The sequence below is a fragment of the Dendrobates tinctorius genome, unplaced genomic scaffold, assembly GCF_039654945.1.
Source record: "Dendrobates tinctorius isolate UK_male_01 unplaced genomic scaffold, ASM3965494v1 ptg000103l, whole genome shotgun sequence".
NCBI classification, from domain to species: domain Eukaryota; kingdom Metazoa; phylum Chordata; class Amphibia; order Anura; family Dendrobatidae; genus Dendrobates; species Dendrobates tinctorius.
In genome coordinates this window covers 6,132,098-6,147,567 of record NW_027361771.1, presented here as the reverse complement: position 1 = coordinate 6,147,567, position 15,470 = coordinate 6,132,098, and the positions used below count along the sequence as shown (strand labels likewise).

The window sequence follows — 15,470 nt, the reverse complement described above, 5'->3', positions numbered from 1 at the left end:
GATAGGAATAATAGTGATTTTCTTGTGTCATTTGTAGCACAGACGTCATGAGCAATCTGTTCCTATATGATGTAAATCACAATAGATCATATAGCCCGTGAGAGTCCTGCCATCTGGTCATCCTGAGAAATGCTGTCATTATGCAATATATCATGTTTCAGTTATGTATCTCAATATGTGTGCATCATACATGGAAAACTAGAACCAGGGACTTATCAGGACTTCTCGATGGGACGCCCACTAATTCTAGGAATAAAGTGTTTGAGGCTCCACCTTGGACCATCAGAGATCATAGAATCATAGAAGATCTTGAAAAGGAAGCAGCTGTGGAGCTCCACCTTAAGATTTTATCACATGTATCGGTATAACCATGACCACAAGAAACACACAGTTACAAAGCTACATAGGTTGAAAAAAGACCTAGATCCATCAAGTTCAACCTTTCTCCACCAATTGTGCATTTCGTCACTAATTTTAACTATAATCTGGAATGTTATGTGTATCAAGGTAATCATCCAGCCCTTTTTTAAAAGCTGTTATAGTGTCTGCCACTACTACATCTTGTGGTAGGGCATTCCACAGTCTGACTGCTCTAACTGTAAAGAACCCTTTCCTATTTAGCTGCCAGAATCGCCTTTCTTCCACTCGTAATGAGTGCCTCCTGGTCCTCAGTATGGTCTTTGGAAGGAATAAGTCATGTGCCAGTGTTTTGTACTGACCTACACAAAGTAGGGGCCTAAACTGACTTTGTGGCTACCACCCACCAGCTACTTATTAGTACAGATGAGCGAATTTGACCAGGCTAGGGCTTCTCCAACATGTATGGAGAGCCTATGTGTTGTGACTGTCACACAGCCGCGACACATGCACATGCAGACGGCGCCGAACAGCTGATTATCGGGATCGCTCCAGATATCCGGGATTCCGATGCAGCTATTTGGTAAGTGCTATAACTTGCCGAATAAGCCCTGACCCAATCAAATTCGCTCATCTCTGCTTATTGGTACACGAGAGCTTTAGGATATGTCCTCACAGGGTTAAGTGTGGGTTTGATGTGGATGTTACCATACTCAGAGAATCTGAGGTGAAGAGTCACAAAAATGATGTTTTTTGTTGTAAAGAGCGTTAATGAGATTTGGTAAAATCTCCTGCACTTTACCGATACTGTAATCCTCTGCTAATTTTTCACACTTTTCCAAAAGTAGTGTTTGTTGCTTTGTCCACACCCAATCACTGCATGTTTTCAGGGAGTCTTAAGGAGGGCTCACGTGCCCATCCTTGTATACATGGTTAATCTTTCATCCAAGGGTTTTTGGAGGGTATCGGTCCATTTGTCAGCCAGCTTTTAAGTGCAGTTTCATAGATGTCCATTGTCCCCACATAAAGATCTGTATCAGGTGACACATGCTCCTCAGATATTTTCCTAAACACCATTGACGGAGCATTTTTAGAAACTGATTTCAGACAAAACGCACGTGTCTGGCAGTTTTGCAGAGCTTACTAACCATGGGACGCCGTGTTATGTACACTTCCCCAATTAAGCGACTGTTGTCAAGACATTTTCTGGCTCAGCTTCATGACTAAGGCCAGAGGTTGAGTAAAGCGGCTGACTAAGGAGGTACGATCACTGGTCTTGCTGACATCAATAACTTGGCAGAGGAAAAGTGATGAAACATAAGAAATATGTAAAATAGTCATGTGCTACAACCCATAATAACCCATCATGCATGGCCAGCTACTATGGACCCCCAAAGACCATATTACCATCACAATTCCAGCTGCAATATACTGATACAGTGGGGAGAATAAGAATCGGATGCACTAACGATTTTGCAAGTTTTCCCAAAGACAAGGAATGGAGAGGTCGGCAATTTTTATTGTAGGTGCTCTTCAACTGTGAGAGACAGAATCTAAAAATAAAAAAAATAGAAAATCACATTGAATGTTTTTTACATAACTAATTTGCATTTTATTGCATGAAATAAGTATTTGATACAATAGAAAAACAGAACTAAATATTTGGTACAGAAACCTTTGTTTGCAATTACAGGGGTCAGATGATTCCTGTATTTCTTGACCAAGTTTGTTGGCAAGGACTTGGGCCCACTCCTCCATACAGATCTTCTCCAGATCTTTCAGGTTTCAGGGCTGTTGCTAAGCAATATTGAGTTTCAGATCCCTCCAAAGATTTTCTATTGGGTTCAGGTTTGGAAACTGCCTAGGCCACTCCAGGACCTTTGAAATGCTTCTTATGGAGCCACTCCATAGTTACCCTGGCTGTGTGTTTGGGGTCATTGCCATGCTGGAAGACCCAGCCACGACCCATCTTCAATGCTCTTACTGCAGGATGGAGATTGTTGGCCGAAATCTCAGAAAACATGACCCCATCTATCGGAAGACCCAGCCACGAGCCATCTTCAATGCTCTTATTTAGGCCCTTTTACATTTAGCGATGCACCAGCGATCCGACCAGCGATCCGGCCCGGTCAGGATCGCTGGTGCATCGCTAAATGATCGCTAGTGAGCTTTCATACAGAAAGATTCACAGCGATGCAGCAGCGACGCAGCGCACGATACTCACCTTTCACACACAGCGATCCTGACGTCCTCCCGCCCGCCTCCAACGTCGCTCGTCGTCACAGCAGGAAGTCTCAGCAGGAAGCGCCCGACGAGAAATGGAGCCGGACATTCTCGCGCGATCAGCGATGGACAGCGGGGGAGCCGGTCGCTGGTAAGTATCACACATAGCGATATCGCTAGCAATATCGCTATAACGTCACAAAACCAGTGATGTTTTAGCGATATTGCTAGCGATATCGCTTAGTGTAAAACCCCCTTTACTGAAGGAAGGAGATTGTTGGCCGAAATCTCAGAAAACATGACCCCATCTATCGTCCCTTCAATACGGTACAGTCATCCTGTCGCCTTTGCAGAAAAGCACCCCCCAAAGTATGATGTTTCCCTCACCATGCTTCATGGTTAAGATAGTGTTCTTGGAGTTGTACTCATCCTTCTTCTTCCTCCACACACGGCGAGTGCGGTTGATACCAAAAATTTCTACTTGGTTTCATCTGACCACATGACCTTCTCCCATTCCTCCTCTGGATTGTCCAGATGGTCATTGGTTAAACTTCAAACGGGACTGACCATGTGCTAGTTTGAGCAGGATGACCTTGGGTGCCCTGCTGGATTTTAATCCATGATGGCGTAGTGTGTTACTAACAGTAATATTTGAGACTGCTGTCCTCAGCTCTCTTCACGTCATTGACCAGGTCAGCCCAGAACTACATGGGAAGATTCCTGACCTTTCTCAGCATAATCCTTGCCCCACAAGGCAAGATCTTGCATGGAGCCCCATACCGAGAAAGAGTGACAGTCATCTTGTGTTTCTTCCATTTTCTAATAATTGTGCCAACAGTAGTAGCCTTCTCACTAAGCTGCTTGCATATTGTCATGTAGCCGATCCCATTCTTGTGGAGGTCTACAATTTAGTCCCTTGTGTCCTTGGATAGCTCTTTGGTCTTGGCCATGATGAAGAGGTTGGAGTGTAACCAGACCTCTACATTCTTTGTAGGTGGGAAAACTTGCAAAATCGGCAGTGCATCAAATACTTATTTTCCCCACTGTATATGGGGAACTGCATAATCTGCATTTTCCCTGGCAGCCAGTAAAAATCCAGATTTCCTCTGTCTGCCATGCTATCTTTTTTTTTTTTTTTGGGAACTAGTATTTAAGCAGTCTCACACCTTATTACAAAATGAAGTCATCTGAAATATTAATTTCCTGTTCAAATTATTTTTAAAAATACAACTATTTTTTTCCTGCAGGTCGGCCTGATATACATGTTTAACTTAATTGTTGGCACAGGTGCCCTCACAATGCCCAAGGCATTTGCCAACGCCGGCTGGTTAATAAGTCTTATTCTCATCATCTTCTTAGCGTTTATGAGGTGAGTACACGGGGTGCCAGCACCATATGGAGTCAAATGCTTATCTTGTGCCACCATAAACAGGAGTCCGGGTGGCAGTTTGTATGGTACAGATTCCAAAATAGATTTCCTCCCATGATGGACCCTTTTTTTAAAAGTCTATGAATATGTGAATGCAGTGTGCTTATACGAGTCCCGTAGAAGCGCACTAAGCAAGCGCTAAACGGCCGTAGTCCGTCAGGCTCTCTCATCTGCATAGCTGCCCTGCTACCTGCACTCCGCACTTTAATATGGTTTAATGTCACGTTTTACCATGGAATAACATTGCACATCAAGAAGGATCTGGGTGAGTGCTCCAATTCTTTCAATTTCTTATGCTTTACCTTGATGTTACTTGTGTGAATGCACCACCCTACAGAGATCCTAAGGAGGCCTATTGAGGTGTGAACCTGTGAACATTGCTTAATTTTAGCAACCGGTGTCTAATTCTCTTTTTACAAATACAGTATTTAGTATGAATTTGTTGCATTGGAGGATTGTTCAGAATTAGAAAAACATAGCTGATTTTGTTTAAAAAAATGTCAGCACACATGTGTAGGTTGTTGTAAGTCAGCCCTGTTTGTTTCATTCAAGCTGGACTGCAGTACCAGACTTGTCCCATGCACAAGTGGGGCGCTGTTTCTGAGACCAATTTTTTTTTTTTTTACTTTGAATCCTGTAGAACGATGGCCTTTGTCTCTCTCCCATTTATGTGATGGTGGCTCTTTCACATTTAGATTAGCTCTTTCTTGCTAACGTGGTGATATTTCTCTCTTCTAGCTATATGACAACAACCTTTGTTGTTGAAGCTATGGCTGCTGCTAATGCTCAGTTGCGCTGGAAGAGATGGGAGAAAGAGGTGGTGAGTTCAGTCTCTGTAAAATAATCAAATGTTTTGTTTCTTAAAGGGAATCTGTCAGCAGAATTTTGTGCTCTAAACTACTTCTATGCGCCTATAGCTCTGTTAAAGACAAGTCCACCAGTACCTTTACATGGCCAGTCTGTTCCTCCATTACTGACAAATCAGGATTTGAATTGATAAATAAACAAGGCTAAAGATCTAAAGCCTCTGTCACTCCAGCTCTCTTCCCTGATCAGCCACGCCTGCTCCTGCGTAAAGGGAATCTGTCACTCCTTTTTTGAGATATCATATAATGATATCATTCAATTGTGTGTCACATAAGGATTCTCTTAGTACTTCTGCTTCCCCCTGACCCCGCACCTTTCATGCATAAATACCTTTTTTATATCGGTTCAAATGTATGTAAATTGCCGCTGTCCGGTCCGCTGGGCGGGGCTTATTCACCTGCTCCCCCCCCCCGTCTTGCTCTACACAAGAAGAAATGCGTAGAGCAAGACAGGGAGGGGGGGAGCAGTTGAATAAGCCCCGCCCAGCGGACCGGACAGCGGCAGTTTACATACATCTGAACCGATATAAACAAGGTATTTATGCATGAAAGGTGCGGGGTCAGGGGGAAGCAAAAGTACTAAGAGAATCCTTATGTGACACACAATTGAATGATATCATTATATGATATCTCAAAAAAGGGGTGACAGATTCCCTTTAAAGGGAACCTGTCAACAGTATTGTGCTGAGTAACCAACAGACAGTGTCAGGTTGGTGCCGTTATACTGATTAACCCCCTAACCCCCGCAGCATTTTTTGTTTTTCGCTCCTCTCCTTCCCAGAGTCATAACTTTTATTTTTCCGTCAATATGGCCGTGTGAGGGCTTGTTTTTTGCAGGACAAGTTGTACTTTTGAACGAATCCATTGGTTTTAACATGTTGTGTACTAGAAAACGGGAAAAAATTTCAAACGTTGTTGAAAAAAGGAAAAAAAAAATTGCGCCATTTTCCAATACCCTTAGTGTCTCCATTTTTCGTGATCTCGGGTTGGGTGAGGGCTTATTTTTTGCGCCCCGAGCTGACGTTTTTAATGATACCACTTTGGTGCAGATACAGTCTTTTGATCACCCGTTATTGCATTTTAATGCAATGTTGCGGCGACCAAAAAACATAATTCTGGTGTTTTTACTTTTTTTCTCGCTATGCCGTTTAGCGACCAGGTTAATCCTTTTTTTATTGATTGGGCGATTCTGAGCGCGGCGATACCAAATATGTGTATGTTTGATTTTAATTTTATTGTTTTACTAGCTTGGCCAGTGCGAAATTTTTGCACATTGGTCGTCGGGGGCGCATGCAATTTCAGAAAAAGCAGGCTGGTCAAATGTAAATATATTTCATGAGCTGATGAACACAGACAGCTATTTCTATATGTAGATTGGTAATACAATAAATTGGTTTGATAAGTAGAGGCCAAAAAATGTTTTCCGGTTGAGGTGCCACCTGCAGGTCATTGTGTCTTTCTGCAAGTTTATGAAATTGAATGTTTAAACTGTATTTTTAGTGTTAAAATGAATGTGTGGTTTGTTTGGCTCTTTTCTTGCTGAAGGGAGCAAGTTTACCTTTTGAAATGGTGTATCATGTGTGGGTGTTGGGTGAAGTAATCAGCGAAAAAGCAGTGCATGTTTACAAATGTGTTTGCATATGTGACTCACCTGCAGTGAAGTGTGCAATCCCCCAATATGCCTGAAATAGGCTGGGCAAGCACTTGAGCAAGCTGGAAAGACCCCAAGGCAAATGTTTGGATTTGTTTGTGATGTCTGTAAGCAGCTTTGTGGTAGTGTGCTTTGGGGTAGTGTGCTGCCATCTGCAGGTCATTTGACCTTTCAAATGGTGTATCATTTGTTTGTGTGGGTGGAGTATGAAAGGAGCAAGTGTGCAATTCAATAGGCAGTGCATGTTTACAAATGTGTTTGCATATGTACCTCACCTGCAGTGAAGTGTGCAAAATCCTCCAATTTGGCTAAAATAATCTCGCAAACAGTTTGGAAAGCCCCCAAGACAAATATTTGGATTTGTTTGATGTCTGTAAGCAGCTCTGGGGTACTGTGGTGCCACCTGCAGGTCACTTTTCCTTAGTGCAGGTTTATGAAAATTAATATTTAAACTGTATTTTGTGATCAAATTGTGGATGTGTGGTTTGTTTGGCTATTTTCTTGCTGAAGGGGGCTAGTTTACCATTTGAAATGGTGTATCATTTGTGTGTGTGGGTGCAGTATGAACGGAGATACAAAGTGATCACCGAAAAGCAGTGTTTAGAATTAATAGAATAGATTTTGAATGGGGCGAAAGGGGGGTGATTTGAACTTTTTATATTTTTATTTTTATATTTTTAAAAACATTTTTCTTTAACTTTTGGCATGCTTCAATATCCTCCATGGGAGACTAGAAACTGCCATAGCCAGATCGGCTCTGATACATAGAGTGTCTGTGCACACGTTGCTGATTCTATTGCGGATCCGCAGCGGTTTTGGCCCTGCGGATCTGCAGCAGTTACTGCTGTGTTGTACAGTATCTTTATAGTCTATGGAAATTGAAAAACGCAGTGCACATGCTGCGTATTTTTCCGGGCGGATTAGCTGCGGTTTTAAATCCGCAACATGTCAATTCTTTGTGCGTAATCCGCAGCGGTTTTACACCTGCTCCATCACCAAGTGTCAAAACGCAGGGTAATCTGCAGGTAAAACGCAGGTCGCGAGCCTATAGATTCTACTGTGCAGGCGCCATATGCGCCATCTTGGTGGAGACAGTTTTTCCTCTATCAAAATGGCGCATACACAGTAGTATCTAGTATCTATCCACTTAACCAATAGATGCTACTGCGAAGGCACTTCTGGCACCATTTTGAGAGAGAATTTTTTATTTCCGAAGAAACTGATATCACTAAATAAAATAATTAAATGAATATTATAGATGCGATCATGCTACAGCGCGGGCACTACAACCTGCCTGCTATATGGTTTTTTTTTTTTCCAGTACATATAATATTCAGTATGTAAAATAAGGGGCTCAGTGACCTGTCATAATCCCATAATCACGTGGTGCTCTGCTTACATAGTCCCACCCCAGAGCACTACATAACCCCCCTCCCCCCACAGGACGCCCTGGAGCCCGAAAATCTCATAAACTAAAAACTACAAATTAAGATTAAACAGCAGCCACAAGACGGATTTCATCAACCAAGGTATCATTTTAACCCCTTTCTGACATCTGACGTACTATCCCTTCCATGGGAGCCGGGCCCCTATGCCCATGGACGGGATAGTATGTCATAGCGATCAGCGGCGCTCACTTGGTGAGTGCCGCTGATCGCGGCCGGGTGTCAGCTGATTATCACAGCTGACACCCAGCACTATGTGTCAGGGGCGGTCACGGACCGCCCCCGACACGTTAACCCCTGGCACACTGCGATCAAACATGATCGCAGTGTACCGGGGGTTTAGGGAAGCATTGGCAGGGAGGGGGCTCCCTCCGTGCTTCCCTGAGACCCCCGCAGCAGCGCAATGTGCAGCGCTGCTGCGGGGGGCTCCTTCCCTGCAGGTCCCCGGATCCAAAATGGTGGTGGGGACCTTCGAGGGGCCCGCAGGGAGGCGGCTTCCTCATGCCTGCAAAGCGCCGGAATGAGGAAGCTTGCAGCACTGCCTGTGAAAGATCGCTGATCTGTCACAGCGATGACAGTTATGTCCCCCCGGGACATTGTAATAAAGTTAGAAAAAAAAAAAAAAAGTGTAAAAATAATTTATAAAAAATCGCTAAATAAATTAAAAAAAAAATATTCCCTAATAAATTGAATAAAGCGATGCAAAAATAATTATTTTTGCAATAAAATTGTTTTTAATGTATAAAAGCGCCAAAACAATCAATTTTACCGCACGCTGAACGTTGTAAATGCACCCCCCAAAAGAAATTCTTGAAATGCTGGTTTTTGTTCATTCTGCGTCCCAAAAATCGTAATAAAAAGCGATCAAAAAATGTCACATGCCCAAAAATGCTACCAATAAAAACGTCAACTCGTTCCGCAAAAAATAAGACCTCACATGACTCGGTGGGTGAAAATATGGAAAAATTATAGCTCTCAATATGTGGTGATACAAAAACTATTTTTACAATAAAAAGCGTCTTTTAGCGTATGACAGCTGCCAAACATAAAAACCCGCCATAAATAGTAAATCAAACCCCCCGTTATCACCCCCTTAGTTAGGGAAAAATAATAAAATTAAAAAAATGTATTTATTTCCATTTTCCCGTTAGGGTTAGGGCTGAGATTAGGGTTAGGTGTGTGTTGGAGTTAGAATTGGGGGGGTTTCCACTGTTTAGGCACATCAGGTCCTCTCCAAACGCAACATGGCGTCTGATCTCAATTCCAGCCAATTCTGCATTGAAAAAAATCAAACGGTGCTCCTTCCCTTCCAAGCTCTGCTATGCGCCCAAACAGTGTTTTACCCCAACATATGGGGTATCAGCCTACTCAGGACAAACTGCAAAACAACTTTTTCCGTCCAATTTCTCCTGTTACTTTTAGGAAGATAAAAAATTGGGGGCAAAAACATCATTTTTGTGGAAAAAAAATGATTTTTTTAAATTTTCACGCCCGGGCGTGTTAAACTTCTGTGAAGCACTTGGGGGTTCAAAGTGCTCACCTCACATCTAGATAAGTTCCTTAAGGGATCTAGTTTCCAAAATTGGGTCACTTGTGGGGGGGGGTTTCCACTGTTTAGGTACATCAGGGGCTCTCCAAAGGCAACATTATACCCGCTGACCATTCCATCAAAGTCTACATTCCAAAACGTCACTACTTCCCTTCCGAGCCTCGACGTGTGCCCATACATTAGTTTTCGCCCACATATGGGGTATCAGCGTATTCAGGACAAATTGGACAACAACTTTTGGAGTCCAATTTCTCCTGTTACCCTTGGGGACTAAAAAAATCATGTTTGTGGAAAAAATATGATTTTTTTTATTTTCACTCCCGGGCGTTATAAACTTCTGTGAAGCCTTTGGGGTTTCAAAGTGCTCACCACACATCTAGATAAGTTCCTTTGGGGGTCTAGTTTCCAAAATGGGGTCACTTGTGGGGGGTTTCCACTGTTTAGGCACATCTGGGGCTCTCCAAACATGACATGGCGTCCGATCTGAATTCCAGCCAATTTTGCATTGAGAAAGTCAAACGGCGCTCCTTCCCTTCTGAGCTCTGCCATGCACCGAAACAGTGGTTCCCCCCACATATCAGGTATCAGCGTACTCAGGAGAAATTGCACAATAACTTTTGCAGTCCAATTTCTCCTGTTACCATTGGTAAAATAAAAAAAATTGGACCTGAAGTAATTTTTTTGTAAAAAAGTTAATGTTCATTTTTTTTTTTTTTTAAACATTCAAAAATTTCCTGTGAAGCACCTGAAGGGTTAATAAACTTCTTGAATGTGGTTTTGAGCACCTTAAGGGGTGCAGTTTTTAGAATGGTGTCACTTTTGGGAATTTTTTATCATATAGACCCCTCAAAGTGACTTCAAATGTGATGTGGTCCGTAAAAATAAAATGGTGTTGTAAAGATGAGAAATCGCTGGTCAACTTTTAACCCTTATAACTTCCTAACAAAAAAAAATTTTGGTTCCAAAATTGTGCTGATGTAAAGTAAACATGCGGGAAATGTTACTTGTTAAGTTTTTTGTGTGCCTTATCTCTGTGATTTAAGGGCATAAAAATTCAAAGTTGGAAAATTGCGAAATTTTCAAAATTTTCGCCAAATTTTCGTTTTTTTTCACAAATAAACGCAAATTATTTGAATGAAATTTTACCACTAACATGAAGTACAATATGTCATGAGAAAACAGTGTCAGAATCACTGGGATCCATGGAAGCGTTTCAGAGTTATTACCTCATATAGGGACATATTACAGAGGGAGAAATGGAGTACGAGTCCAATATCATAAAAAATGACAAGATTTATTAAACATATAGTACTGACAAATTACATACATATATGACAAAAATGAAGGATCAGATAATGTCCGCTGCTTATTAGTCCTACAGATTACAATATAAAGTGCTTAGTGCTTATGATGGATATGGGCCATACTTAAGGATGACAGCACCTTGAGAAAGAGGTGAAACGCGCGTCGGTTGCGGCGCTGCTTGTTGTCCTGGTGGAGTTTAATATGGGTAAGCAGTATTGCATGGGATATTGGGATTTTCTTCAGGATGCGCACCTGTTAGGATCTCTCCATACCTCTTTATCCTTTGTCCTATCTGCACGACTTTCCTGCGTTATTGCTGTTTTGAACTGCTTGGACCATTGCATTTTAATGGATTTATGAATAAAAAGAAAAAAATTTTTAACAGCATCCTGGATTGCTCACGTTATTGCTGGACTTTGCTTTGTCGTTGTTCACATTTGTATGGATGGACTCCTACATCCAGATCCGGGCACAATGGAGTTAACCAGGTCAGCTGAGGTTCCAGGTGGTTCACAGGAGTGAGCTGGTCTACATTGTTGGATTTTTATATATATATATATATATATATATATATATATATATATATATATATGTGTATATATATATATATATGTGTATGTATGTTTAAAAAGTAGGAACAGCACAGAATACCCTAGAGCAGTGCACGTGTCTCCAGACACCTCAATATCCTTAGATAATAGCAAGGAAAAAAAAACCACCAAAATAGTAGTGGTGTGAACTGTTTAATAGCCTAGTGGCGTGGCGACGTTTCCGATATGGTAATCCTTTCTCAAGCCATATATATATTACAGTGGCTATGGAAAACATTCAGACCCCTTTAAATTTTTCACTTTTTTTCATTGCATCCATTTGATAAATTCAAAAAAGTTCATTTTTTTCCTCTTTAATGTACATTCTGCACTCCATCTTGACTGGAAACCCCCCCCAGAAATGTAGAAACTTTTGCAAATGTATTAAAAAAGAAAAACTAAAGTATCACATGGTCGTAAGTATTCAGTCGCTTTGCTCAGGCACTCATATTTAAGTCACATGCTGTCTATTTCCTTGTGATCCTCCTTGAGATGGTTCTACTCCTTCATTGGAGTCCAGCTGTGGTTAATTAAACTGATAGGACTTGATTTGTAAAGGCACACACCTGTCTATATAGGACTTCACAGCTCACAGTCCATGTCAGACCAAATGAGAATCATGAGGTCAAAGGAACTGGCCAAGGAGCTCAGAGACAGAATTGTGGCAAGGCACACATCTGGCCAAGGTTACAAAAGAATTTCTGCAGTACTCAAGGTTCCTAAGAGCACAGTGGCCTCCATAATCCTTAAATGGAAGAAGTTTGGGACCCCCATAAGTCTTCCTAGACCTAGCCGTCCAGCCAAACTGAGCAATTGTGGGAGAAAAACCTTGGTGAGAGAGGAAAAGCAGATCCCCAAAACCACTGGCTCACAGCCCAACACCGTGCAGGACGCTTGGCATTTGCCACAGAACACCAGGATTGGAAATTTGTCACTGGCGCCCTGTGCTCTTCACAAATGAAAGCAGGTTTACACTGAGCACATGTGGCAGACTTGACAGAGTCTGGAGACGCCGTGGAGAGCGATCTGCTGCCTGCAACATCCTTCAGCATGACCGGTTTGGCAGTGGGTCAGTAATGGTGTGGGGTGGCATTTCTTTGGAGGATCGCACGGTGTTGGGCTGTGAGCACAACCCTTTCTGTGGATGTTGGGCACTCAGACCATCCTCATGGAGTCGGTTTCTAACCGTTTGTGCAGACACATGCACTTTTTTGGCCTGCTGGAGGTCATTTTGCAGGGCTTTGGCAGTGCTCCTCCTGTTCTTCCTTGCACAAAGGCTACAGTAGTGGTCCTGCTGCTGGGTTGTTGCCCTCCTACGGCCCCCTCCACGTCTGCTGGTGTACTGGCGTGTCTCCTGGTAGCGCCTCCAGCCTCTGGACACTACGCTGACAGGCACAGCAAACCTTCTTGCCACAGCTCGCATTGATGTGCCATCCTGGATGAGCTGCACTACCTGAGCCACTTGTGTGGGTTTTAGAGTCCGTCTCATGCCACCACGAGTGTGAAAGCACAACCAACATTCAAGTGACCAAAACATCAGCGAGAAAGCATTGGTACTGAGATGTGGCCTGTGGTCCCCGATATGTATGTATGTGTGTATATATAATATACTGTATAATGTGGCTATAACACACAAAATGTAATATATACTGTATATAAATATAATTGTGTGTGGTGTTAAGCTTGTTTGCTTTGATTAGTTTAATTTATTTTTTTACCAAAGAGCAAATCATCACTAGAATCTACGTTTTGTAACCTAGTTGTAAAATATACTGTGTCTGTGTTTCATTGTCTTTTATTAACAATCTTCTCTTTTGTTTCCTATCTTCCAGAGTGTAAAGAAAATCAGTTTGGACATTTGGGAAACCTAAGTGATCATAAGATAATCATGAGCCGAACAAAACGTGAACATTTGTGATGAAAAGGGCTAAGCTGTCATTAAACTGTCATACACAAGAGTTTAAAAGTAAAAAAAACAAAAAAACCTTAATACAAGGTGATCTCCTAAAATGTCTGTAATGAAATGTATGGAATGTTTATTTATTTTTTTCTCTGACCTAGGGTCTTGTCTCCTATTCCTTTGTTCCTCTGATACTCCATTTTCTTCCTTTTTTGTACTGTAATATATATGTACCGTACATACGATGTACATGGAATGTATAACGATGATACATCCAGTTAGTGTGTAGTTTTCCTGGTAATGTCAGATCATGAAACAGACGTTCCGAATCCACCCACATCTGTCTTTGACAAATTGTTAATTTCAGGAAGCTGACTCCTCTGAAAACTCTGATAATGAATCTTTGTCCCCTGATGGGTATGAAAATTCTGAGGTCCAGCCTATCCTTTCAGTGCGTGAGTATCCGTCTGGAAAATGTATGGACCTCTTTGGGAGGCTAAACAATTATTTCTCACATTTCTTTTTCTCTTTCAGAGCGTCGTGGCTTGTCCGACCCGTATGAAATCATGGAACGGGTGGAAATGGGGCAGATGGCTTCCTTGTTTTTTAATAAAGGTATGAATTTGGCATCGTACAGATATGATTTTCCTCATTACAGTATATTATAATGTAAATAATTTATTGGCAATTTATCTGCTGTAATTCTTCTTTATGCCAAAAGGAGGCAGCACTTATCTGTGTTACATGCATTATTTCACCATGGGCTGAATTACTGAGCAGTGAAATTGGATAGTAGATTTTTCTGTGTTTGGTTCATCCTTCTGTGAATTATGATGTATATTACACTTATTTATCAGATCCTCCTTAGCTTTTCTTTATTATCAATTCAGTATGCTTTTTAGTTTGATTGATGCCTGCTAAACTTTTTTTTTTTTTAAATGAACATTGTTCATAGTCTATAATAACCTAATCCTTGCTGTGGTAGAAATTAACTTTCTATGCACTGGTCTTACTGCACAGCTTATGCATGTGATCAGCAGGCAAACCTGCAGTGTAAAGCATTGGGAACAGGAGGCCAAAAAGCCTGATCTTCAGATAGAGGTTGGATTTCAAACTACCTAAGACTCTGTAGGACCAACTGTTGAAAGCATTTTATATTACTCTGTCGCCTCATTGGGGGACACAGGACCTTGGGTGTTATGCTTTCTGTCCACTAGGAGGCGACACTATGCTTAATCTGAAAAAGATTTGGCTCTGGCTCCTCCTCCACAGTATACACCCCTGGGCGGCATCCGCCTTACCTCAGTTTTTGCTTAGTGTGGCAAGGAGGCACACCTAAGAAGATTCTTCTTGACACAAATGAAGAAAAGAGGGTCTCTCTGAGACTCCCGGCATGGCTCCCTCCTCGGTCCTCTTTTTAGCGGTACCCGGTTGAGGTAGAGATGGCTCTTCCCCATGTCGCTCCCTCCCCAGCCCTTCGGGTGCATGGTTCGAGGTCGAGAACCCCCCTCCTTCCCCAGGCCCTGGGCCTTTTGGGTTGAGGCTGAGGTGAGGAAGAATTCCTCCTGATGGCGGTGAAGCGCCCTCCCTAACCCCCTCTAGGGATGTTAGGTTGAGACGCCGCAGGTAGGAGCTGCGTTCGCAGCGCTAACTTTATTGTAGCCCCAGCACTGCTGTGGTCTGCTATGGGGCCGGGGGCTGTCATATTTGGGCCACAGTATGCAGGGATTCCTGTCCCTGCGGCAGCGTCAGCCCTCTAAAGGGGTCAAAAAGACCCTTCACCGGGCTGCGCTGCGTATATAGGGGCGTCTGGGCGATATGGCACTCATCCGGGGGGGGGGGTTTGGTTCGTTTTCCGCCCCCCTCCGGACTACCGCGCCGCTCTGGAGCCCTTCCCGGGCAGGAATTTGTACTTTAGACCGCGGCTTCGGCCTAAGCCAAAGCCGCCGCCCTTGTTACCGCCCCCGCCCTGCCCCCCTGGATGATGATAATGACGCTGCAGAGCGTCATACAGGGGGGCAGATCGAGCCAGGAAGGCGCGGTTTTTGCCTGTCTGCACGCCTTTTTCTGCTCTCCGCCCCTCCTCCCTCCCACCTTTTTACCTCAGGGAAGAGAGCAGCGCTGCTATATTGCTCAAGAACACTGCACAGTCTCC

General features: G+C 42.9%; 1 protein-coding gene across 3 annotated transcripts in view; it reads left to right on the top strand.

Moving 5' to 3' along the window:
* The window catches only part of TMEM104 (transmembrane protein 104), a 45,328-nt gene that overhangs the window by 6,713 nt on the left and 23,145 nt on the right, over window positions 1-15,470 (top strand). For all 3 annotated transcript variants that reach the window (XM_073587989.1, XM_073587991.1, XM_073587990.1), the window contains exons 3-6: window positions 3,828-3,949; window positions 4,748-4,826; window positions 13,683-13,770; window positions 13,850-13,930. In XM_073587989.1, coding sequence (XP_073444090.1) covers window positions 3,828-3,949; window positions 4,748-4,826; window positions 13,683-13,770; window positions 13,850-13,930 — 370 coding nt within the window. The remainder of the gene's footprint in view (window positions 1-3,827; window positions 3,950-4,747; window positions 4,827-13,682; window positions 13,771-13,849; window positions 13,931-15,470) is intronic.